This window comes from Pithys albifrons, chromosome 20 (genome assembly GCF_047495875.1).
Source record: "Pithys albifrons albifrons isolate INPA30051 chromosome 20, PitAlb_v1, whole genome shotgun sequence".
In the NCBI taxonomy this organism is placed as follows: domain Eukaryota; kingdom Metazoa; phylum Chordata; class Aves; order Passeriformes; family Thamnophilidae; genus Pithys; species Pithys albifrons.
In genome coordinates this window covers 9,672,626-9,697,480 of record NC_092477.1, presented here as the reverse complement: position 1 = coordinate 9,697,480, position 24,855 = coordinate 9,672,626, and the positions used below count along the sequence as shown (strand labels likewise).

The window sequence follows — 24,855 nt, the reverse complement described above, 5'->3', positions numbered from 1 at the left end:
TCAACAGAGGCAGGTTTGTGCCAAGCAGAGAGGAAGACTCAACCCTGAGGCCCAGCAAACACCCTGCAAACACCCAGGTCCCCACTCTCACCTGGGGTTGTTGCAGAGCCGCTGCCTCACCACGACTCCGCCGCCGCAGCTGCGCGAGCAGGGGGAGAAGGGGCTCCAGGCTGACCACTGCCCATGGACCACAGCCATGGGGTTCAGCTCTTCCAGAGAGCTGCACTGGCCCTTGGAGCACCACTAAGACCAAGAACACACAAAAGTGGCAGCAGCACCACAGTGAACCGGGCAGGGTTGGGATCTACAAGGGTGGCACAAGTCCCCATCTTTTGGCAGGCCAGTAACAGAGAATCCCAGGATAAAGAGGCACCTTCTCACAAGTGTCCCACTCCTAATTAGGGTCTAACATTTGTTTGAGGTTAAAACAAAGAGCAAATAGGCCTTTTCAAGTAGAAAGCAAAGCCTTGGAGGAGAGCTCAGATACCAGGCTACAGAACTGCAAAGCAATTCCAGAGACACATACAAGGTGGAAACACCAAGATCAGGACATAGTGGTACCAGTTCACAACTGGAGTGTCTGGCCTCAGCTCCCTGTCCAAGGAGCAGAGAGTGCCATGCCCTCCCAGCCACTGACCATGTCTTGCTGTCTGAGCTCCAAGGTACCCACACCCACTTCTGACCATCAGATCAGCAGCATCCTTACCTTATTGATCCCACACTCAGTACCATCCAAGAGGGGAACAAGAAGCCGAGTACAGCTGGACTTGTCTGCTGGTTGTACATGGCATGAAAGGACTTTACATATGTCCTGGTGTGACAAGAAAATCAGGGAGTTCAGGGAGTCAGTCTCATCAACACAGAAGTCTCAAAAGTTAAAACAGTGCCATGTCCTGGGTGTTTGGTTTTCCCAGAGATACCAATAATGCAAGTTCCATCATTTCTTCTGCTGTGGGGCAAAAGTTGTGGGCAAGTCAAAAACCATCACTGCCAGCTGTAAAGCTGGGAGATGATCAACTGAAGCAATTAAAGTTTCACCCATCTTAGTGCTTCCTCATTAACAAAACATGTCCAGATGGCAGCTATTAGCCACGCTGAGTTTGTCAGACAAGGGCACTTGAGCCATGGCAGGGAAGCTGAAGGAATCCAGGGAACAAGAGCTCCCCAAGGCAGGACTCTGAGTAGGTGTACCCAGCACTGCCAGGCCAGCTGTGCACAACAGCACCCCACTGTCCAAACCTTAAGGGAGATTTATGTGGAGGAAGGAGGTGATGGAGAGAAGGGAAGTGTTTTTAAAGCCTTTGAAGGTGTGTTCTTTGCCAAGAAATCTGTGGCAGAAAAGCACCTCCCATCCCTTTAGAATAAAAACGTCACCAGTTCCCTTTTACTGAACCTCAGCTCCAGAACATTTCCCTGCTGCCCTTAGCAAGACAGACAAACCTTCTACCTACAACATTGCTGTCAGCAAAGGTGCAAGCTGTGGCAACACTCCCAAAGGCTATTTTACATTGCTCATCTGCTCCATAGTACAAGCCAGGCTTCCATCCAGGGATGCTGCCGTCCATGTCCGGCAGGTCATTTAAGCAGCTTGTCTGGCCTGTACTGATAGAAACACAGGGAATATCACTTTCCCAGCTGTGGGCAGTGAGGACAATGACATGTTTGCAAACTTGTGCTGAGTTTCATCCTGGGAGTTGGCTGCTGCTTTCCGAGACAACACATGCTTGCTGTGGGCTGTGATGGATTTAGTTGAAGCAGCTGCCTGGAGATGCTCACCGTTTCCTGCTGCTGGAGTTATATCCCATTCCTGTCCTGCACCCAGCCAGCTCACAGCCTACAGTGCTTTTCTGAACATAGAGGTTCTGATGTTGTAAATAAAATGTCCAGGCTGAGTCAGTGTCTGAGAAATCCAACACAGCCCAGGCATGTCAGTCACTAACTGAAGCCATTTCCAGCTACATGAAGCAAAACCTGGGCTTAACCTCAGCCACAAGTGCTAAAAAATAAACAAACCCTGAGCTTTTCACTGATCCTCATTTTTTAGTTTGTTTTTTTTTTTTTTAAATTCTTTGACTTTTCCTCTCCTGAGCTCCCAGCACAGGGAACTGCAGAACTCGACCATTCCCTTACCTGACAAGGGCCAGGAAGTGTTCCCGGCTGCATGGGGACCAGGTGAGGTCGATGCTGTTGTGGTTTCCTGCTGAGCCCATGATGTACCCACTGCTGCTGCACTGATTCCCCTCTCCATCATGGGGGATTCCAAGGCTGTAACAGAAGCAGCACAGTGTCCTGAGGAGAAGAAACCCAGAGGCTGGGTTCCCTCAGAGCCTCTCTTCTCTAAGCAAGGACTGAGCTCCCTCTGCAGCCCTTCTTTCTACTCTTGTCACAAAGGTTTTCTCTCCTCTTTGCAGCTTGTAATTGTCACAGAACACACAGGAATGCAAGAAATGTAAGGAACTCTTCCCAAAAGTTTAGAATAATTCTGTTATGTCAAGAGATCCTTTTCCTTCTTCAGAATCCCCTAAAGTAGGGAATGTTTTACTTGAACAAAACCTGCTGGGCTGCTCTGGAGCTTTCCTGACCTGTGCCCAATCTCATGGGCTATGGTGACTCCAAGGTCAAAGCCAGTGTCCTGGGTAATCACACAGCTCCAAAATGAGGAGCAGACTCCCCCCAGCTGGGTCACTCCACGTAGCTCTTTGTTCCCATCAGGTAACTCCAGGTCAAACCTAAAGCAAGGGAGACAGATACAGAGGAAAGAGCAAAGAACCATCACAGCTAATAAAGTTGGGTCTAGACATTCCACCGCACTTATTTGAGCCTTCCCAGTCTAACTCTGCCAGTCTAACATTTCTTATGCCACATGGAGTTCCCTGGAGCAATACTGTAGCAGTAGGGTCTCACTGCTCAAAATTTATGATGATTCTACATTAAAAAATCCAAATGTTCTCAGACAAGCAGAACAGAGTAAAATTACCTACTCCTATTTGCAAAAGACAGAGCAGTATCATCATCTCTTCGAAGAAAGAGCACCAAAAAAAGGTCACTGCACTCAAGAAAAGTTTGCATTTGACAAAACAACCAAGGTAATTTAGGGCAAGGAGCCTAAAAGTCAACTAAAATGTCTGAGCAGGAGTAGCACCAGGAATCTTGCATAGAAAACACCAGTGGGTTTTCACTTCCAGTTACTGTTTTGACTTTTCTGCCCACAAAGAGCTGCAGTGGGTTTGGCTCTGCTGCTCTGGGAGCACACAATGTCTGCTCCAGCCTGGAGGAATGTCCCACTTCCTTTAGAAACTGAAGAAACAATATCTCTGATTAACTTCATTGCACAAAGGGCAGGAGAATCAGACCCAAATGGCAGAATCAACCCTTTTCCAAAGATTCGGTGCAAGTCACTGTCACTGTAGTAACAGTTGAACACCACCAGCCCTGTTCCCAGTCCCTCCCAGGGCAGGGGAGCTCCAGCACCTGGTGATGTAGAGGACAATGTCAGCGTGCTGGGGGTCAGAGTCGCTCTGGGGGTTCACCTTCTTGCTCCACTCACAGACGCTGATCAGCGAGGAGGTGATGTTTGTTGTGATGTTCACCTCTGCCTGCAGGGGAGGCCCATGTTTGCACATTCCAAACAGTCTTGAGCAACCCCTTGGACAACACTGGGTCACAGTCCACCCCTCTTACCTCTGGCTCTCTCAAAACCAGCATTTGCATAAGATGAACCCTGAAATGAGCCCCCAGGGAGGCATCTCTGAGCAGCTCTGCTCCCTGATAAGAGATGGAAAGGATTAAGTACAGAAGGCACCTCAGTGACTCACACAGTTCCCAAGAACAGCACTGCACTCACTACAAACGTAACTGTAAAATCACTGGGAAGAACAACATTAACATATGCACTAAAAATGTAAATAAATCTGTCGAGAGATGAGATCTGTTGTTAGACTTGTCAGGTACTGCTGAAGCTGAGGGAAGAATCTGCATGAAAAACAGTTCCATAGGGTAGGAGAGTGAATGCTAAAGAGGTTTTTTTTGCAGTAAACACATACACAGAAAATGCATAAACAAATCCTTAATAATAGCACAAGGAGACATTTAGAAAAATTCTGTAACAGAAATGAATCACTGAAATTAAAATGTAAGATTAATTCAGTGGATTTAGTTCAATCTCACTGAAAGCAGCAGGGACTTAATCAAGGCTTGGGTGATAAAACTCTATCTGACTTACAACGATATTTGCAATGAAATTAAGAGCTACATTTTCTATGTAGGTTTTATGGTTATAACCCCAAAGGTTCTAACATCCTCTTTGTGCAGTTCCTTGTGCAAGGGGAGTTTACCAAGGGAAGCAGAGAGGAATGCCCTGCACATGAGCAGGGCAGGCACCACAACCACCTTGAGAGGGCACTCCCAGAGGTCCTGCCTGTGACACAGCCTGGGAGCTCCCACACTGGGCCAGCATTCCAAACAGAGAGCTACTCACAATGTTCAGGTTGGCAAGAACATATCGCTCTGTGTCCTCTCTGTGGTACGAGAAAACATCTGGACCTGCAACAACCATCAGCTCCAGATGTTTGACAGCTCCCTCAGCCCTCTTCTGCCGGCGAGGGGGAACCTGCCCTGCTGAACAGCACAAAGGGACACAGGGACTTCAAAATGCAGCATGAAAGCTCCTATGGATCCACTCCCTTTTCCCAAAGGTTAGAGTAGCAGCTGGATGCCCATTTCTCCAGTTGTTTGCTCAGGTTTCCCACTTCTGGTGGTTTCTTTCACCTCCCAGCATCCTTAGTAACACTCCTATGCCATCAAAATAACAACAACCCCCACAAAAACACACCAGTTACACCTGTGGGTAGTAACTGTGAGGTGAGAAATGTTTTCAGGTCCACTCATATATTTGTAAACAAACTTTTCCTCTGAGCTCCTGCAAGCAACCCCACTACCAGGAGACAGCTTTTCCATGTCCATTACCTCTTGCTGCTGTCTCTGCCTCTCCTGCAGCACTTCTGAAGACAATGTGGGGTCTGGAGAGGCCAAGGTCCTTCAGCAGGGCCACATCTTTGCTTCTGACTGGCCTGATGTGAATCTTTTCCTCATCCACAACCACGACTCCTTGCTAAAACAGACAAAATTCCATCTCTGAGTTATCCCAAAGACCTTTGCTATCAGGGGAGAACTGTGGGCCATATCCTCCCTTTGTGGTGCTCAGATTTATTAAGTGGATGGCTCACAAGTTTGGTGCATGAAGCTGCAAACCTACAAAGGCTGTAACAGTTCAGCACATACTCACCAGCTGCCCTTCACAGTAAGTGACTCTACTCGTGGCCCCAGGAGGCTGCAGTGGGTTTCCACCTGCAAAGCAGTTCCCTGGGAATCTCTTCAGGAAGCTAAAGGAAGAGTTCACCACTTGATGGCTCACAAAGGATGAGGAAAGGAGGGCATGGTCCTCTAGAAATTCAAAGGCAAAGAGCTGTCCCCAGGCCTCGATGGAGCAGTGCTGAACCCGGCACGGCATCAGCTCTTCCTGACAAAGGCAAGTTGGCTCAGCCACAACAAACTCAGGTACTGAAAGAAATTAAACAAGACCTGAATTAGGTATGAGAAACAATGATACACAGAAACCCAATGTAATGGTTTATCTCTCTAGGAAAAATACTCTCCAAATGATACCCGTGGCCTTTCGGGGTCATGGTGTCAACAGTCAAGGAATTTCTGTGCTTTTGTGTATGCCAAAGTGAGGACAATCTGATTGAGAACAGACAACAGAAACTGGCTCCTGATTTATTGGCATTTTGGCTCTCTCAATAAGGAGAAACAGTTCATTTATCAAAGGCTGGGACAGTTTTACTTTCACAGATGTTAAGTATTAATGAATGGGAATTATAATCCAAAAAAAAGACATTGGAATGAGCACTAGGGGAACTTACAAGTAGATGATACCCTTCCTTTAGAAATTTGAGACTTCAAAACATATCTTTATTCTGAACTATCACCAATCTGGATCTGGAATACTCATCTCTCTGTGTGTTTATTTTAAAAAACCCAATAATTAACAAGTATATTTAAAGTAATCCTTAGTCTAAAGCTTCCCCCTCAGAAGACCTGGATCTGTGAGTCTCATAGGGAAAGAGCAATACAGAGGGTGAGGACCAGAGCAGGAACATGAAAAGAGATTTAAGGTATCTTCAGCAGGTTTTAAATTCTGACCCAGTTCTTCAACCACTCACACAAAACACTGATTGCCTTGCTGAGCAACAGGGCTTGGAAACAACAAATGTTTGCGAGATCAAGGGTTGTTAGTAAGTGTTCTCAGTGTGATCAAATATCAAAGGGATTAGAAATGAAGTGACAGATGTGCTCTAAAGTGAAGAAGGATGGAGCCCTGCATACCATCAGGCACCGAGCTGGTTCCAAAATAGGAGAAAACAACTTCTGCATCCAAAGCACTGAGGAATTTCTGCAAGAAGAAGAACGGGATTTTTTTAAATAAAACAAACGGATACAAGACCAGGGCTCGCTGAACCCGACCTGGAGCAAACAGCTTTATCTCCGTGATCAGCGACCCTGGGCGGATTTTGGCTTGGAAACCACAACGCGTCGCGTCTCCTTCGTTTATTACTTTTTCCCAGAAAGGCGAAAGCCTTCCTGGAACGCCGCGCACTCACCTCTCGGGGCCAGCACAGCCCCAGCGGGAGCATCACCAGCGCCCGCACCGCCCAGCCCACCATCATCACCATCACCCTCATCCTCCTCCTCCTCCCGCAGAGTCCCGGCCCGGGGAGGGCGATCCTGGCCCGGGGCACCATCACGTGGAGCGGAAGGGGAGCGCAAACACCGAACCACAGGGCAAGCAGGGCCCGAGGGGGCCGCGGCCCCACCGGCAGCGCGGCCCGCCCGGCCCTGCGCGATGCCCGCAATGCCTTCCCAAGGCTCGGGGGGTTCCGTGTCCCCCGTGTCGCTGCGGGCACACCCGGGAGAGTCACCCCGAGTGCCCCCGCCCGCCCCGGAACGCAAGCGCGGGCCGGCGTTCCCCGCCGGGGCGGTGCGGCGCTGCCCCGGTCCCCCAGTGGGAGTCACGTCCCGGTTGGGATTCGCTGCCCCGCGATCCCCATCGCGATCCCGATCCCGATCCCGTCCTGATCCCGCTCCGCTGCCCCCCGCATGGCGAAGCGCAGCTCCGCGGAGCCGCAGGCGCCGGGGTCGGGCGGGAATGGCGGGAGCAGGAAAAAGAGGAGGAGGAAGAGGAAGGGGCGCGGGGACGCGGCGGCCGCGCCGAAAGGCCCCGGGATGGCGGCGGCGAGGCTGCCCCGCAGCCCCCAGGAGTTCTCGTCCAACTGGAAGGCGCTGCAGGAGGTGAGGGGGCACCGGGGGCTGTGGCTGCGGAGAGCCGGAGCCGTGTCCGGGGATGGGAGGGGGAACGCGGGCAGGGCCCGGGTGCGGCTCCGCCGCGCAATTAACAACAATCACCGTCCTCGTGTCGGTGAGTAAAGTGGCGTGGGCCGGAATTGGGGACACCCCGTTGCAGGTAATTCCCTGATCTGGAGAGTGCACAGGGGCACTTGGCACCGGGAGTGCCCTGGAGAGCGAGATAATAATGGAATGGGTTGGGTTGGAAGGGACCTTAAAGATCACCCAGTGCCACCCCTGCCATGGACAGGGACACCTCCCACCAGCCCGGGTTGCTCCAAGCCCTGTCCAACCTGGTCTTGAACACTTGCAGGGATGGGGCAGCCACAGCTTCTCTGGGGAACCTGTGCCAGGGCCTGCCCACCCTCACAGGGAAGGATTTCTTCCCAACATCCCATCTAACCCTGCCCTCTGGCACGTGGAAGCTGTTCCCCCTTGTCCTGGCACTCCAGGCCCTTGTAAAGTCTCCCCCCCTCCTTCTTAAAAGGCTCCTCTGGAAAGTCACAGTGAGGTCACCCCAAAGGTTCTCTTTTCCAGGCTCTTTTCCTTTATCATTTTTCCCTTTTTTAACATTTTAGGTACTGAAACAAAAGGCAAATGGCTCCAATGGGTCCCTCTCTACATGTCAAGCTGACACCAAAAAGAAGCAGCCAGTCAAAGCAGCCAAAAGCCCAGAAGTCCCAGCTATCAATGGGAAAGGGAATGTGGGAAAGGCCAAACCCACGAATAAAATGGACAATGGTTCTGCTAAAGACAGCCCTTCTTTGGCTAGGCCAGAATCCAAGGGGGCTGCAGTCAATAAGAATTTAAATGGCACCAAAAGCCCTGGAAAAGGCTGCAAAGACAAAAAGAGAAATGGAAGTGTTGTGAAGGAGAAGGATGATTTAAAACATAAGAGGAGGAAAGCTGAGGAACACATGGAGCAGCAGCCCAAGGAGTGAGTATTTCAGGCATCTGCCTGGATGTGAATATTCATTTTGGGGTGTTGACAGAAGGAGCACAGAGAGGTACACTCAAAACAGCTGCACTCTTCCAGACTAAAATTTTGATTAAATAAGGCACATGTTGCCCTTACTTCTCAAGAAACCTGCAGAGGTGACAGTACTAGACCTAATTTTCAGAGTTTGTTCCTTGATTTAAAAAATAAACTTGCTTTTTGTGCACCAGACAGACACCAGACTGCTTTAAGACCATAAATGTAATTAAATGTGTTCTTACCAGGGCTGACATCTGGTTTGATGACGTTGACCCGAAAGACATTGAAGCAGCAATAGGACCTGAAGCAGCAAAAATTGCCAGAAGAAACCTGGGACTTGAAACAGACCCATCCAAAGAGTCAGTGGAGCAGGTGCTGGTTAAGGAAAATGCTTTTGATGGGTGAGTGACATTGCTGAGGGAAGGATGGCAGCAGAGGCATCGAGATGAGCTTCTGATAAGTGATCTGCAGGTGCACAGTGTGAGCTGACATCTCCCTGCATCTGCTGGCAGACTTTTCCCTGTTGGAATCAACATGTGAACCTTGTGAGCTGCACATGGGCCCCTGCAGAGGTGTCACCAAGGTGTCCTTTGTCTTTCAGGCTGACAAAAGCTGTAGCCATGGACTGTGAGATGGTGGGAGTGGGTCCCAAGGGGGAGGACAGCATCGTGGCTCGGGTGTCCATCGTGAACCAGTTTGGGAAGTGCATTTATGACAAGTATGTGAAGCCTACAGAGAAGGTGACTGACTACAGGACAGCTGTTAGTGGCATCCGCCCTCAGAACATAAATGCAGGTAGGAGGGGTTTCCCCAAAAATGTTCTTTAAAGAGGGAAAATTTAAGAGGCTGTCACAGAGGCATCACTGGATGAGCTTAGAACAGGTTTTAAACCTATTCTGGGAAAACAAAATGCTAAGATTTATGTTAAACTTAATGCTAAGAAAAACAGTGGGAAGAAGTACTTTTTACAGAGGGATCACTAATGCCCTTGAAGAAATTCACTGGTGGATTGTGGTATAGAAAAAATAGAAAAATTATCTCCTTCTTAAGCTGTGCTCTTTATGGAATTCTCTATGTTCTTCTGACCAGCACAGGGTTTAGTGTACTGTGCAATTTGCATAACTACAGTCCCAAGGATACAACTGCTTTCACAGAAAAGATGCAGCTTTTAATCATAATTTGCTCATGGAAAGTGTTTCCTTATGTGGCATTTTTAGGTGAAGACTTTAAAACTGTTCAGAAGGAGGTTGCTGATATCCTGCAGGGGAGGATTTTAGTTGGACATGCTTTGCAGAATGACCTGAAGGTAAGTGGCTGCACACTGGAGATTGGTTAAATTTCTAATACATCCTTCTGGATCAGGTGAACACACCTGAACTCCTGCAAACTGCAGCTTTATCACCGTTCTTGTCATTTCATGCTGCACCAATTACAGCCCTAAATTACTCGCCCACTGAAGTTCTTCAGCTTCCAAATTCTGTTGGCAGTAGCACTGACCTGCTGCTAAAGAGCCAGAAAAGAAACAAAACAAGGGGAAAAAATCTGTGCATGCTTTGCTTAGTCCCCAAATCAGCAGTCTGGGCATATTTACCAGAGACAGGTACCTCATGTCATGCTGTGCCAGCACTGCAGGTGCCTCCAGGTTCATTTCTGTTTCTCATATTAAGTAGAGCTGTGGATCCTGAATCCAGCCAGTGTCTGCATGATCTTGGTCTTGTCCTTTCATGGTTGTGAAGTATCTCTGAGATGAAAGGAAACAGCAGGCAGCTGTACATTCAGCTCTATGAAGTTTTATGCAATAGCACATTTCGGACTGGAAATGTAATTTCTTCTAGGTCCTGTTGCTTGATCACCCTCAGAAGAAGATAAGGGACACACAGAAATATAAACCTTTCAAACAGAGAGTCAAGGTAAGAGATTGATGGGGAAAGTGCACCTCAATTAACTGACTCTGGAGCTGCTGCCTCACTCCTGTACTTGCCTCCACCTGACCCTGTTCCTTCTTTCCAACAAGACTGCCTGCCTCTTGTCCCCTGAAAATACCAATCAGTCCAGTGATTACTTAGTGTTTGAAAAACCTCCAAAAGTTACTTGAACCAAGTGCTAACATTACCAGTAACACCTGTGCACAAAATTCAGTGGCTTTCCCACTTTTTAGCACTTGCATGGGCTTCATAACTCTCCTGGACAGCAAAATAAGATGGTAGAGTTCTACTTACAGCAAAGCTTATGCAACCTTCTTAATGGCATCATTTCCATAGGGATATAAAAATATAAGCAGAAACTTGAAGCCATCTAGACTGCAGGATAAAGGTTCAGATTATTGGGAGGTATTTTAAGTTCTGTAACTAGATATTCAGGGTATTTTTTCTATAACTAAGCACCCCAAACATAAATCTTAGGATTGTGGTAGTGTACAAAGAATCCTCTCAGCAATGCACACATAAATCTCATATGTCATTACTTATTCTTTGTATTTCACCAGTAGAAGCTCAGATATGCTATTCTTTGAGGAATACATTTAAAATATTTTTATATATATACACAACTTTCTGTATTTCAGGTAGTGAGACACAGCATGATTCTTTGATGTTTTGTGTTTCTAGAGTTCAAGGCCATCCCTGAAGCTGCTCTGTGAGGCACTGCTCAATGTTCAGGTGCAGACATCAGAGCACTGCTCGGTAGGTATCTCATCAGAATACACATTTTTGGGTAGACCTACAAGATGCTACAGATTAGCTCTGGGATCTGGGTTCAGTCCAGAACGCTGTGCCATCATTCCAGCCAAAAGCCAGCAAGCTCTGTGTGAATACCAGCAGCAGTGAGATTGTCATCTAAACTTGCTTACTGTTTTTTTCCTTATTTTCATAAACAACTTCTGCACAAATCATCTGTATTTTGGTTAGTCCTTGTTATTTTAAAGTTTCCAGAGAAAAACAATGACCAAGTATCAACTGCTTACCTTAAAAGCCACATTCTGCACCCCTGTACTGGGAGGGGATGGATAAATAGTGAGAGGCTACACCTGAACCTCAGCAGTTTGTTCCTTTCTTTCAGTGGGCAGGAGGATGTAAGACAGGAGTGAGCTGGGGAAGCAGGGCAGAGTGGGAGGGGATCTCCAAGATACTGTGGCAAGAGAATTTTTCCATTATGACTTTCAGAAGTTCATCCCTTCCTCTAGTCAAAGCACCTAAATCTAAAAGCAGATCAATGTTGATTGAAATTATGTATTAAAATGATGGAAGATTTAGCTGCATATTGCCACAGATTTTCCTGGAAGTGTCCATAGCCAGGTTGGACAGGGCTTGGAGCAACCTGGGATAGCAAAAGGTGTCCCTGCCCATGGCAGGGAGTGGAACAAGATGATCTTTAAGGTCCCTTCCAACCTAAACCACTCTGTGGTTCTATAATTATTAACAATAATGTTCTTAAAGCAGCTGATTTCATTAAGCTCCTGTTTGTTCTGTTCTCTTTCAGATTCAGGATGCACAAGCAGCTATGAGACTGTACACTTTGGAGAAAAAGAAATGGGAAGCTGCAGTTAAGAACAAACCTCACAAAAACAGTTGTAAAACTTGAAGGGTCCTACTCCGTTTTTATCTCCAGCATTTGCTGGTTTCATGTCACATTCCAGGACAAGTTTAGAGATAACTCAGAACTGACATCAGCTACTTCATAAAATCAATGCAAATACAACAATTCTTAACCTGGTGCAGGAATGGTGCCATCCAGGAATCCTGCTGGTATCCCTTCTGGATGGTTCCTATGCCTAATGCCTAACAGTGTGTTCAAACACCATTTGTAACACATGCCTGCATTTGTTAAGAACTTCATCAGTTAAATTTCTGCAAAAAATATACACTGAAAAAGTAAAAAAAACCCTTAAGTTATGATAGATGAAGGAAGATGTCATTGCTTTGCTAAAATTCCTGAGACTAAAATCTTTATTTCAGATATGTTGCAGTCAACAAAGGTGAATTCTTAATTATTGCTGTTAGTCACACAGTTATGGTACCTAAACCAATGGTATATACCTGTTTATATATAACATATAATATATATGATAGTCCAATATTCATCTTTCTGGTGAGGAAAAATCTTTTAAAATATTTCTGGAGGATCCAAGTTTTATATCCAGATGTGTACAAGTCTTGTTCTTAGACAAAAGGTTTTACTTCTGCAGTTTCAAAAGTGTTGCATCCACGAGGGTCATTATCTCCTGGAGAGAAATGTGAGAATTGTCAAATACAAGTTTACCTTGTTGCTTCTCTTATTTTTGTATTCATTTATTAATAAAAACACTGTAACACAGGTCTTCAAAGTGGCTGCTGTTGTAACAATGAGGTAGGATTTTAACAGGAGAGGGAGCTTTCTACCCTTCTGTGATTCCTTTCTCTTTGAAACAGTGCAGGCAATGCCTGCAGGAGACACCAGAGAACAGTTTGTAACTGCCTTTGAGACAAATCATGTAAATGCAGAACTAAAAGACTAACCAGTTTTACTATCTTGATGAACAAACTTCTCACTGATTTATTGACAGCAAGCCATTGGAAAGGAAGTATCAGTGTAATACATTAAACAGCTCAAATGACTTTGCTGGGTTTTCCTTTTTGCAGTGTGACTACTTGTTGAAATTAAATGCAAGTTAAATCTTCATACAAACTGTCAGAAAGCTTTTGTTGGTTTGTTTGGGCTTTTTTGAGGATGCCACTTCCAAACCAGAAATAAACTGGATGTAATGTACTTAGGCCTTTTTTCCTGTAAACTCCAGCCTGGTTTAGTATGAAGAACATAATAAATTAATGTGATGTTGGAAGAGACCAGAATATAGTTTTTAAGAAGTGACAGCATAAAGAAAAACACTTTCAACAAGTTTTTCTCAGTAGTTAGAACTATTCTTACAAACTCATATACAGCAATTCTCTAAATTCCAGTTATTTGAAAATTACTAAATCCACCACCAGAAATAATGTATTAAGCATCTACTCTTTGTTATCACAGTGACTTCTCCATACCGTGCTAAATGGAAACTGGATTTTGATTTCAGACAGCAGTTTGTCCATTTTCTGGGACAGCATGTCCAGCACAACATCATCTGCAATGTCAATGAACAGGATCACTGATGGTTATGGCACAACTGCCACCAAGAGCAAGAGCTAAAGGAGCTCAGGGAGAGGATGGATCTGCACAAGAAGGCAGGATAAGATGAAGTTACATTTTAACATCAGAGTCATAATTTACTCAGAACAAGAGGGATGAATTCTTAGTTCCAATTCATCCTCCTTTCTCAGACATAAACCTGAGAGCAACTGACATGTCCCTGAGCAGATGCTGTTACAGTTTTACTGGTTTTTTGGGGGGGGAGGAGAGAAGGAAACTTAAATAACAGCCTCAGCCATCTCACCATACTGAACCATCTCCTTCATCAGCAGACAGACAGCTCCCACCACTCCTGGATCATTGAAGTGAAGGTGATAGACATCTTTGATCAGGTTTATTCCACTGCCTTTTGAGTCTGTTATAAATGTCAAAGCTGCTATTTCTGGAAGAAAGACAAACACTGCTGGGCTCAGTGGTAGCTGCAGACTGCATGCTCTGCCTCCCAGCCCCTCACCTTTTAGCACACGTGTCATATTTTCAGAAAGTCCTGCCCATTATTTTCAGTCTTCCTAAAAACTATTCTGAAGCATATTTGGGCAACAAGTAAAAGACCATTTATGCAGCTGACACTGTTGTGCATGGCAGAAGTGATTTTGATGTTTACTACCCTTTTAAACAGAGAAACAACTTCATCATAACTGCCAAAACACTCTCAAGTTACTAATAAATCTCATTGTGTTGATCTAATACTTCTCAAAAGCATGCTGGGTTCATGGAATCATGGAATGGTTTGGGTTGGAAGGAACCTTAAAACCCATCTTGTTCCTGCCATGAGCAAGGACATCTTCCAGTAGACCAGAGCCCCATCCAGCCTGGCCTGGAACATCTCCAGGTACAGGGAGGCCACAAACTCTCTGGTTCAGGGGAAAAAATAAATTCCCAACTCCATTTTCACCATTTCCTCTTACAGTCCTGCAAGCAAAGATGAATTTGGGAGAGCAGAGTTCAATTCCAATCCCACTATAAATCTTGATCCATACAGAAAAATGCACTTCTGAGCTGATTATTTTGATCTATATATAAAAATGCACTTCTGAACTGATTAATAAAAACAGAATTGCTGAATGTTACCAGACACCCTTAGAAGGCTGGCTAATGCCAGGTTGCCATTCTTCACCAGCACTGCTCTTTCTGGGTTCATCCTGAGTGCATCCAGCAAAAGTGCTGCTGTGGGCTCATAGTCATTGTCAGTTAAACAACCTTCAAAAAAATCCAAACAAAACACACAGAAAAGCCCAAAACTTCAAAATTCTTCAAGACAAAAGAATGAAGAGTTCTGAATACCCAACCTATGCTTCTGGTGGGGACTAGAAATGAGATTGTTGAGGGTGTTTTTATCAGCTTTTCCCAGTGGAATGATGGCACAAGGGCAGGCAGTAGGTAAACTGATATTCTGTATGCAATAGTCTATACATGCAATATTCTCTCATGAAAGAAACAGGACAGGGGTAATGTAAGGATGGATTTCTTAGTGCACATGATAATGAAAGATGTGTTTTTCTTTTCAATCTGAAATACTGTTCCCAATTTATAGAGCAAATGGCATAAAAATACCTCCCAGCCTATGCTGCACAACAGCAGTGCTGTGTTCAAAGAAATAACACAGCTGAGATTCTGGGTGTTAAGAGAGAAGCCTCAGTGCTCTGCCCAGCACAGGCTGGTGTGGCTGCCCACCAGTGCAGTCACCATTGGCACTGTCAGGTGATTTAATTGCTACAGCTCATCAAAAATCTCTTCATTAGAGACCCAGAGAGCGAGTGCAGGGGAGAGTGACTGAGGATGCAAGTTTCTAACTCTGCTGCCATCTGCAGAGCCTGCTCTGACCAAGCAGCCTGGAGTGCAGGGACCCCCACTGACAGACAGAAAAGCCTTTTCCATGCCCAAGGGACAAGGAGATTGGGAAAACAGACCTTGGAGTGACAGTGCCCACAAAGCTGAGCAAGCAGACTCTGAAACTGCTCCATTCTGGAGGTGCTTCTGAAGGACTGCAGAGGTGACACGGACAGCACTTTCCAACACTTTTTGGTCTGCATTATTCTCTGAATCACCTTTACAAAAAGGAAATGCATCAAGCAGAGTTATTTAATCGAGTAATAATATCATTTATGTCAAATTATATCAATAAAACCTTAATGGGTGTTGGCAATGGTGTAATGCAACATTGTTTTAGCCTGAATGGCAGCAGAGGGAGGGATCTAAAATGTACAAAACCAAACTAAATGTTGCAGGACTAATAAATAGTCATGTTTATTGGAGAAAGCTGAACTTCTCCAGGAATTAGGTTTCATTTAAATGATGCATGGGGATCACAGCAAGAAACCTCCAAAAATAACCCCTGTTTTGACAGAATACAATCTGCAGGGTGGATATTCAGCTGGTCACATAAATCAAAGGGGTGACTTGTTGTACAGAGGGAATAAAACATACCAAGTGCTGCAATTGTGCACAATCTGTGGTTTCAGCTTCTCTTGATCATCAGAACACCACACAAGAACATGTCACAGAAACAAATCTGGCCATATCTTGGCCTGAAGAGTAAATATTTGACTTTGACCTTTTATCTGCATTAGTTTTTATTTTTCTCTAATTTAACTCTGGATCACAAAGTTATTCCAGTACTGCTGTGGAGACAACTCTCCAGAATCACGGACTGGTTTGGTTGGAAGGGGCTTTAAAGATTATCCCGTTCCAACTCCCTGCCATGGGCAGGGAACAAGAATGGGAGAAAGAATTAAAATCCAGTCCCAGCAACAGGAATGTCTGAACCCAATTAGGCACAATACCTGCTGCCTCTCAGTCACATGAGTGCAGGAACAATACTTGCTGTGTTCTGCTTACCACTCACAGCCAAGCTCCAGAGAACTCCACAGCAAGAGAAGCAGATCTCCTCATTATGAAGAAAACGCCTTAAAATTGACAGAAGATCTGGAATTATCCCAACTTTCCTCAGATTCTCTGCAGCTACTTCTGAAAAACACAGAAATTCTATAGAATCTGGTATTTTTGTCCCACTCATTGGCCTGGAAACAGGCAGCACTAACTCTATTTAAACAGTGATAACAAACTGGTAACATGAGACCATCAGCTGGACAAAAGAAAGCAAGAGAACAGACCGAATTCTTTAACAAGATTCACTTAAGCACAGTGTTTAGCACAGTGCTTGGCCATCCTTTTTCTGTACAGACTTGAAATTTGCAGAGCAGGAAAGGAACTGAGAGGGTATAAAATACAATTTTTCACGTTTGCATTTTAATGATTCAAACTAACTCAGCTTCAGAATTAGGAAACACTGTATAAAAGTAGTTTGACTCTTTGTAATTTTTAATTTTTTAATATTTTGCCCTTGCTGCTAAATCCTTCTGTAACCATTTATAAAAACAGTCCTCTGATGACTGTTGAACTGACACTGAAAACAAGTGAAAAAATACTATAAATATTTAGCAATTACAAATGTAGGAGAAACAAAACCAAAGCAGAGAAGTTAGGCAGAAGGGTTTCAATACATCATGGCACAGTCAAAACTAGAATCCAGGTTCTATGCCCTTGTTTTCTCAAGCACTACTATTTGCAGTTTGTACTTGTCTCCAGAACAGGATGAAATACAGAATTGTATCTATTAGAAAGTTCCTGTAAGTCCCTGAAGTCTCAAGAAGTGTACCTTATACTTTCAGGAGTGTTATCTTACCAATGTCTAGTGAATCTTATCAATATTATGAGTATTAAACTAATACCCAGAGATATCCACATTTCTCAGTGAAGTCTCAGCTCTGTATTATACCTTGGAGTCAATTTTAAAAAGTAGAAACACACAAATATGCCCCAAAAATTAACAAAGTGACCCACCACTGGCTGAAACCATCATCAGGATTGTGCAGAGCAATGAAAGCAACTCTTCATTTCCAGCATGTTTCCTCACTGTGGCCAACAGGCAGCTGGCCACACTCTCATCCAGGTCTGTCACCACACCCTGTGCCAGAGCTGTCACCAGAAACATTTGAACAGAACAGAGATTTCAGTGGCTTTGAATGAAATTTGAAACACCTCCACTGTCAGCTTAGCAAAACATTCAGTTAACAGCATTTCTTCACATAACATAGCCAAAAGCTACTTTAAACCTTCATTTTCTGAAACACAATCCTTCGTATTTTCAAGCTTGTATCATTACCAGGTGTTATTGGGGTAAATTGCCATGAAAGTGACAGCAGGACCACACAAGAGACCAAAAACCAAAACCCTTTCATGGTTTAAAATTCAAATACCAAAACACAGTCTTATTTATGCACTCTAGTAACACTCTTCATAACAACAAAACAAACTTGGTTGCCTCAGATGAGCACCTGTATTTAAAATGAACACAGAATTCCTGTATGCCAATCCTGAAGGAAGTCCATGAGAAACCAGAAAACCTGTTAACTTCCTTTAGTACTTTAAATTCCTTCCATAAAATCATTATTGAGCCCATTTCAAACCTTATCTGCTACATTAATCTTTACAGGAGTCAGGCTGCATGACCCAGCAGGAGGAGAAAGTCTTATAACTGTACCTTGATTTAGAATTTCAAGCAATAACCTGCAGCCATCCACTTGCAACTTGAGAGAAGTCACATGAGTCTTCATGGCAAAAGTGATCACTTTTGTGAATTTTAGCAGGTAGGGGAAGGCTGTGGGGAAGAGAAATTACTTGAGACAACATTCTGGAATCAAAAAGAACAAAACAAATGTATAGCTGGAATAATACAGAGTGAATTTTTTAATCTCTCTGGGAAATGTCTCTTATTAAATACAGCTGAAGGCTGTGCAAGCAAAGTGTAACCAGCATGTTCCTCCTCAAGTCACACTGGAATTGTTCACTGGTCATGTAGCAAGTTCTAGGGTAGAATATTGTGCATAAGCCCCAAAACAGCCTTCCAGAATCTGCAAAGGAAAGTATTTCACCAGGACTTCTAGTTCTAGGAAGACTTGGAGCTTTAGGAATAGCTGTTCAACAGTATGTCCAGAACAAGCACCAACACAATCCTGTCAGCAAGTGGCCCATTCCAGTACATCCCAAAAATGAGAAATAGGAAAAGAGCAATTTCATTCTCATTTACTATCATAAGAAAATTTTTTCCTTTTCCTATTATCTCAAAATGCAAGGAATAAACAAATTAATAAAATAGTGCCTTACCACTGTTATCCTTTACAAAGCTGGCAAGGTGTTGAATGCCTTTAGCCTGGACTTCTTCAACATCCCAGGAAGCCTGCATGAATTCTAATAAACCAACAAAATTCTTCTAACCATTAGATACAAAACCAAAAAGCACTGAAACTGCCTCTATTTTGTGTAAGATATGCATTCATATGGCTGAAAATAATGTAATTTGTGACTGTTGAAACATCAAACATTTCAATATTACAAAGTGCTATGATTCACACTGTATTTAGAATTATATATTTTGGGGATCTATTGGAATATTAAATCAGAGCAGGGATAGGAGCTTTAAAAGCATTATTCCCAGAGCATTTTAAGATTAAAATAACATTTTCCTTACTTATAAGGAAAAATATGCTGCAGATCCTCTGTTGTATAAATCAGCAAACATGTTACGATGCAGATAAACCAAGTGAGGCTCCCCAGTTTTCTGAGGAATAATCTCATTCCAGTAACTCATTTCCAAGTAGAATACATCCTTCCTGGAAAGCTTATGGGTTTGTTTTCCATGAAATTAATCTTATTCTCCTTATTACCTAGAACATTTTCAATATCTCCCTCAAGGAGCAGATCTGTTATTGTGGGAGGCAAAGACTTTTCCAGTTTTACTGAAGTGCCACCAACAAGAGTCAGGCATTCCTTAATAAAAGGAAAATAGGTCAGATCCCTGGAATTGAGAGACAAAAGCAGTACCAGTAAGTTAGAACTGGAAAGTTTAAAGAAAAAAAAAAACAAAAAACAAAGCTTTGTTTCATTTTTATATTAAAAAAATCTAATATTAGTTCTTAGAAGACTGGATTATTTTTGACAGGACTTTATTTCAAAATGGAAGAGCTTACACTGAACAAGCCATGCTTAGCTGTCAAGTTAATGGCTTATAAAATTGTTTATAACATAAGTTTTATTATAACTCTTCAAAAAGGGCAGATCAGTGTCCAGTTCTGAATGAACACCAAGTCTTTGACTTTTCTAATAACTCAATTTGTTGAGGCAATCTTGATTCAATCCCTTCTAACACTCCCAACTTGTGCAGACAGGAGGTGTTTAGGACAAAATAAATAAAGGGAAAGCAGCCAGAACTCACTTTGCTGAGGGTCTCATGCTGGGCTCAATCTGGAGCATCATAAATAAAATTGGCAATAGAGGCAAATAGCTGTTGTCTGCATTTTGCATCAGTGTCAGGGCTCCCTCCAGGCTGCAGCTGTCCCGTCGGACATCCTGCAGCAGGGACGTTGTGTCTTCTGCCTGCAAAGGGCACAGAGTCAGAGGAGCTCCCACACACTCATTTACACACACCCTGGGGGGCCCATGACCTTTGGAATCCCTAAGGAAATATTATTCCCTACATTCAGAACAAAGCAGGTCATCATGTCGAGCAGAACAGAGCCCAGGGACCAGATGTCAGATTTGTCAGTAAAAGAAAATACAAATGTTTCTGGAGCCATCCAAGTCTTGCTACCTGTTGAGATAAGAATCACAAGGTGATGTTGGTGGCATTGTCCTTCCATGTCCACAAACTGCAGGCAATTTATATCTAAAAATACTGTAGAGATGCTCTGAAGATATTAGACATTTTTCACTATGCCACAAAAGACTACAAAACATGCTATGTCTAATGAGCAATTTTCTAAGATGTTACTGAGTATGTACAAAGCTAAAAAGATTCCAGCTGTGTTGGTTGCAGAGCTCAGATTCACAGACACACCTGTGGTTTTCACCTGTGAACACAAATAATGCTGCAGGCAACTGCCTATGAATATCCTGCTCAGAAGACAAATAGTATAATGCAGAGAAAGGGAAGGGGAAATAACTTTTTCCTCTTTCCTAATTTTCTCTGAGGATTAAAAATATCCACCACAACTGAATCTTCTAAAAATACAGTAGGAGGAAAAAAGCAAAACAAATATCTACTTTCTTGCACTCTTATTTTCCATTTCATCTCATCTTTCATAAGTGTTTCTGTGCTGAAGTCACTAAGCATGAAGGAGGCTTCACCAGTCACGAGTATGTTTGATGGCTTGAGATTTCTGCAACACAAATATTTTCTGTCAGCCTGTGAAATTGGAGTCTAATGAGATATAACTACAAATCCCCAGCAGCTTTACACATCATAAGGGCTGGTTTGGGGCTTTTTTTAGTTTGTATTTGTTTTTTATGTTTTGGGGTTTTTTTGTGGGGAGTGGGAATTGATTTGTACCTTTTTTTGTGTGTTGTTCTTTTGGGTTTCTTTTAATATATAAACAATACTCAACCAAAAGACAATTATTTTCTTCTTTAAATGCTTTAAAATTTGTGATTATGACACAATTTGATCTGAGCATGGAATGCAAGGGTCATCTCTTACTTCAGATACACAAAGTATATGGTTTGTGCATCACAGCCACCAAGAGATTGGTAATTTTTAGCACATTTTAAAAAACATCAGATCACACCTCATTAAATGGATAATTCCAGGTGAAACTCAAGAAATAGATGAGTTCAGAAGCCACAGAAATCTAATCTATGTGTAAAGTCTGAAATTTCTACTTTTGGAGGAGTAAAATTCCCTGCCTCTGAGCACTGTGGTGAGCTGCAAAGAACCTGTCAGACAAAGAGAACAAGATTTCTGCTCACCTGTGCCAAATGTTTTGTCTGTGTATATAAAACAAAGCATCCACCATCTGTCCCAGGAACCTCTGCACCACCTGGTGAGGGGAAGAGACAGGAAAGTGCAACACAAAGAGATCTTTTAGAAGAGAGTTTCCAAAATGTATGCTTTGAAGATTTTGGGGAGGACTTGGAGAAGGATGGAACAGAAAGGAAAAGCTAAAAAGGCAGCAAGTCTGTCAGCTCAGCCAAGGGACTCTGCTGCAATTTTTACCATATCTGTTATCTTTTCTGACTTCTGCTTTTTTTCCTTGATTAGAGCTGAAAGATCTCCTTGGCCTGAGTGCTGCATTACCAGACAGAGGAACAGAGATGATATCTGTAATAAAACCAAAATTGCCTAATTGTTTGCAGGTGATAACATATCCAGTAAGAAAGACAAAACCAAGCACTTGGCAGAACTGGGTGTGATGTTCACCAGTAGCAAAGTGTTCTGAGATGATTAATTTCTCACAGAGGAGACAATATTTAATTTCTTTCATTAAAAATACAGCATGTTCATTGTTTTAAAACAAACCACCATTACCAAGCATCTTATCTGAAACCACAGGGGACAATTCAAATCAAATATACATCCATAAAATCCACACAGATTTTACCTAAGCACTGAAGGAAATCTGCAAATAAGTAAGTCAGGGCTTTCAGCTTCTTATGATCTCCTATAAAAGGGTTTTCATACAGGCATGAAAATCAGAATTACACACTGATTCACATCAGACTCTGTGAGTCAGCAGGCAATACTCCAATCCACAGATACTCACAGCTTTTCAGTCTGTTTATTCAGGAGTTAAAAGATCAGGCTCATTTCAAATAAAATAACTTTTTCTTTTAAGTATCTCACATCAATGACCCCAAATTTAAAACTGTAAGAATGCCCAGAACATACACCATGTGTTCCAGTTTAACCAATCCTATTCCATTCTCACCTTATTATCCCAAGTCAAAAACATTTCCTTGTAAGTACAGATGTTTGAATGGCGAAGTTTTAGCAAATCCATTGCCTGAACAGAATAAAAATGTAAATGTAAACAACCCCCTTCTTCAGTTCCTAACCTGAAAAGATGTCCTATATTCTAAATCTGGATGATTTTTCTAGCATAGCCACTATTTCCTGTAGCCCATGCACAAAACTAGAGAGATGTTTATCTCCTTGAATGTGGTTTCTGTGTAAGGCTCTAACAATTCCTAATTACTTCAGCAAGTTTGCTGATTCTGTGGAAGGTAAAAAGAATTCAATTTCCTCTCCTATAGTTGTGTTTGTGGCTGTGTAGACACGACAGAAAAACTACAAAGACCCAAACTCCCAACTGGCACAATTGCATTTATTTCAAGATTTGTTTCAACAGACATCAGCAGGAAAATTGGAGCAAATTTTATTAGTAATGCCAGTTTTGGTAGAGAAAGAGGCCACCTCTCTCAGCAGGATGAAGTATCTGTATTCTCACCCCTTTCCAGCTCCAGATGCTGTGCATACTGGGCACTGTGAGACTAATCCATCATGTGCTATTTCACATATTTTCTCGAAACAATTTTTGGTATTTTCAGAGCATTTCCAGTGTTGCTTCTTACTCGAGATATTGAAAATAGTTTGGACCAAAAAAAAATTCCAAGGAAGAAAACCAGTCAAATCACTCACATTAAAGAAAGTCCAACTCTGAGAAATGAATTTATCATGGAATATATAATCTAGAAATTAAGTTATTAATAATAAACTATAAACAGATCAAGGTTCTCCTACAGTTTAAAGGCCAAAAAGACGAGTTTTGCTCTTTGCCTTTGGCACAAAACAAACACAAAGGACTATCCTCTGAGGAGAGCTGTCCACTTCAAGCTGCATACCCAAATATAACCACAATTAATACAAACTCCTGGCCTGAGCTCAAGCAGAGGGCAGAGAGAACACCCCACAAATAGTCCTCCCTGATTTACTTATTATTTACTTAGCTAATCCTTGTAGATAAAAGACTTTGTTCTGTTAAGACTTTGGTCTTTGTAAGTCTGATACCTCCTTCAAGGCCTCGTTTGCTTGATGTTGTTCAATGCATTCAACCTGCACCAAAGGAAAGACAAGGATGATACTGCAACATAGATATAGGGGAATTTCAAGCCAGAACAGTTTTATCACAAAGATTGGACTGCAGAAAATTCTGTGTGAAGTGACATAAATTTTCACATCTCTAATGTTTGGAGTAGTTTTGCTGTTAGGTAAAAAAGCCCAGAGTTTTAAATGAGTGTGTGACAGCAAGTAAGAGCTTCTCCTGCACTGTCTGGGCAGCAGTGAGTGAGCTGAGAACACACTGAAAGGACCTAAATAAGCTGCTGCCCTTTCCCCACTTTGTGCCTCAACATTCCAGTAAACTGATCTGAACCCTTCATTTTCCCAAAAAGCAGCACAGTAAGATGTAAGTCTATTCTCACTCAGTGGCCAAGCTGCCCAACACGTATCTGCTATCAGAAGTGCCCATGGAAATGACAAACATGACTCTTGTTTTCCTACCAACCACCTTCTCACCTGCTTTATCATGTATTTCTCCTGGGCACCCTTTCCTGGTCTCAGTTCAGCTTCCAGCATAGTGCCCAGTGCCCCAGGCTGGAGCTGCTCCAGCACCTGCCAGACACAGGAGAGACCCAAAGCACCTGCTCAGCTGCAGATGGTGGAAAAACTGAGGCAAAAAGTCCCTTCCACTCACTTTTCCTACAGAGACCCTCCAAACAGGGCTATGGACACCTCCACCTACACTGCAGATCCTGAGAAGGATACAGACCCTCCAGAACATTCCTTGTGCTGGAGAACAACCCCAGGACCATCCACACCTCTGCACTTCCCTTCCTGAGACCACATGAGCCTCTTTTTGAGCCAGGCTTATACTTTTTCACCCCCTCCAAGGCCACACACCCCCTCCAGGGCCACTTACACCATGATTGTGTGCTGTCTATAGGAGTACTTGTACCCACACCCCTCCCCAGGGCCACGTACCCCACACATACCCCCTCAGGGCCACTCACACCCTCACACTCCCCCCCCCCCCCCCATTGTGTCCTGTTTCTATGGACACCCAAACCCCATCATCCTCTGGCCACAGACCTTTCTCTAGAGCCACATAACACCCCTGAAGCCTCATCTACACACTCCTAGGGCCATTTACATGCATGGCTATGTATTAACCCCAGGGTTACTCACATCCCCTCTACAAGGCCACAGAAACCCCCGCACTCAGGGCCACTTACATCCATGTCTGTCTACGTGGACACCCACACCCCATCATCCCCTGGTCACAGACCTCTCCTCTGGGTCACACACCCCCATACCCCCCTTTCCAGCACCACCTACACCCCCAACGGGCCGCAACCCCCCACTCATGGCCAGGCAGAGACTGATTCTTGCAGCGGCACCTCGTATTTCTCCATAGCTAGGACACAACCCCACTCCCTTCGCAACCAGCCGTGAGGCCACAACTACCCCCGCAGGCCCCACACGGGTC

General features: G+C 43.7%; 3 protein-coding genes across 6 annotated transcripts in view; 1 reads left to right on the top strand and 2 right to left on the bottom strand.

The window, feature by feature from the left end:
• Positions 1 to 7,009, bottom strand: part of ADAMTS13 (ADAM metallopeptidase with thrombospondin type 1 motif 13) — a 19,638-nt gene extending 12,629 nt beyond the window's left edge. Inside the window, exons 1-12 of one of the 4 annotated variants that reach the window (XM_071574125.1) lie at positions 6,660 to 7,009; positions 6,385 to 6,451; positions 5,285 to 5,559; positions 4,966 to 5,110; positions 4,478 to 4,617; positions 3,682 to 3,765; positions 3,472 to 3,596; positions 2,583 to 2,729; positions 2,131 to 2,265; positions 1,452 to 1,602; positions 707 to 811; positions 92 to 243 (exon numbers count right to left, since the gene is read on the bottom strand). In XM_071574125.1, coding sequence (XP_071430226.1) covers positions 92 to 243; positions 707 to 811; positions 1,452 to 1,602; positions 2,131 to 2,265; positions 2,583 to 2,729; positions 3,472 to 3,596; positions 3,682 to 3,765; positions 4,478 to 4,617; positions 4,966 to 5,110; positions 5,285 to 5,559; positions 6,385 to 6,451; positions 6,660 to 6,800 — 1,667 coding nt within the window. In that variant the 5' untranslated portion in view covers positions 6,801 to 7,009. The remainder of the gene's footprint in view (positions 1 to 91; positions 244 to 706; positions 812 to 1,451; positions 1,603 to 2,130; positions 2,266 to 2,582; positions 2,730 to 3,471; positions 3,597 to 3,681; positions 3,766 to 4,477; positions 4,618 to 4,965; positions 5,111 to 5,284; positions 5,560 to 6,384; positions 6,452 to 6,659) is intronic. The other 3 variants (XM_071574124.1, XM_071574122.1, XM_071574123.1) reach the window with 3 other exon arrangements.
• On the top strand, positions 6,986 to 12,969 carry REXO4 (REX4 homolog, 3'-5' exonuclease). Its single transcript, XM_071574126.1, has 8 exons — positions 6,986 to 7,347; positions 7,980 to 8,338; positions 8,623 to 8,778; positions 8,979 to 9,172; positions 9,595 to 9,683; positions 10,213 to 10,287; positions 10,984 to 11,058; positions 11,855 to 12,969. The coding sequence occupies exons 1-8, from the start codon at positions 7,156 to 7,158 to the stop codon at positions 11,954 to 11,956; spliced, it is 1,242 nt and encodes a 413-aa protein (XP_071430227.1). The 5' UTR covers positions 6,986 to 7,155; the 3' UTR covers positions 11,957 to 12,969.
• STKLD1 (serine/threonine kinase like domain containing 1) lies at positions 12,549 to 24,816 on the bottom strand. Its single transcript, XM_071574716.1, has 19 exons — positions 24,767 to 24,816; positions 23,886 to 23,981; positions 23,379 to 23,423; positions 22,300 to 22,374; positions 21,588 to 21,692; positions 21,341 to 21,411; positions 20,639 to 20,754; positions 20,074 to 20,186; positions 19,812 to 19,972; positions 19,264 to 19,394; positions 18,704 to 18,787; positions 18,081 to 18,197; positions 17,381 to 17,515; positions 16,376 to 16,504; positions 15,448 to 15,585; positions 14,609 to 14,737; positions 13,782 to 13,919; positions 13,393 to 13,472; positions 12,549 to 12,596 (listed from the first exon to the last, which is right to left on the bottom strand). The coding sequence occupies exons 1-19, from the start codon at positions 24,779 to 24,781 to the stop codon at positions 12,549 to 12,551; spliced, it is 1,926 nt and encodes a 641-aa protein (XP_071430817.1). The 5' UTR covers positions 24,782 to 24,816.
• Between the last annotated feature and the right edge of the window lie 39 nt (positions 24,817 to 24,855).

Bases quoted from the DNA above. Each gene is read 5' to 3' on its own strand.
- REXO4 (XM_071574126.1), top strand. From the start codon at position 7,156: ATGGCGAAGCGCAGCTCCGCGGAGCCGCAGGCGCCGGGGTCGGGCGGG. The intron at 9,173-9,594 runs GTAGGAGGGGTT...TGGCATTTTTAG, and splicing joins CCCTCAGAACATAAATGCAG to GTGAAGACTTTAAAACTGTT. The intron at 11,059-11,854 runs GTAGGTATCTCA...GTTCTCTTTCAG, and splicing joins AGACATCAGAGCACTGCTCG to ATTCAGGATGCACAAGCAGC.
- STKLD1 (XM_071574716.1), bottom strand. The intron at 21,693-22,299 runs GTGAGAATGGAA...GTTTTATTACAG, and splicing joins TTTTGACTTGGGATAATAAG to ATATCATCTCTGTTCCTCTG. The intron at 13,920-14,608 runs GTAACATTCAGC...TCTTTCTTCCAG, and splicing joins CAGCCTTCTAAGGGTGTCTG to AAATAGCAGCTTTGACATTT.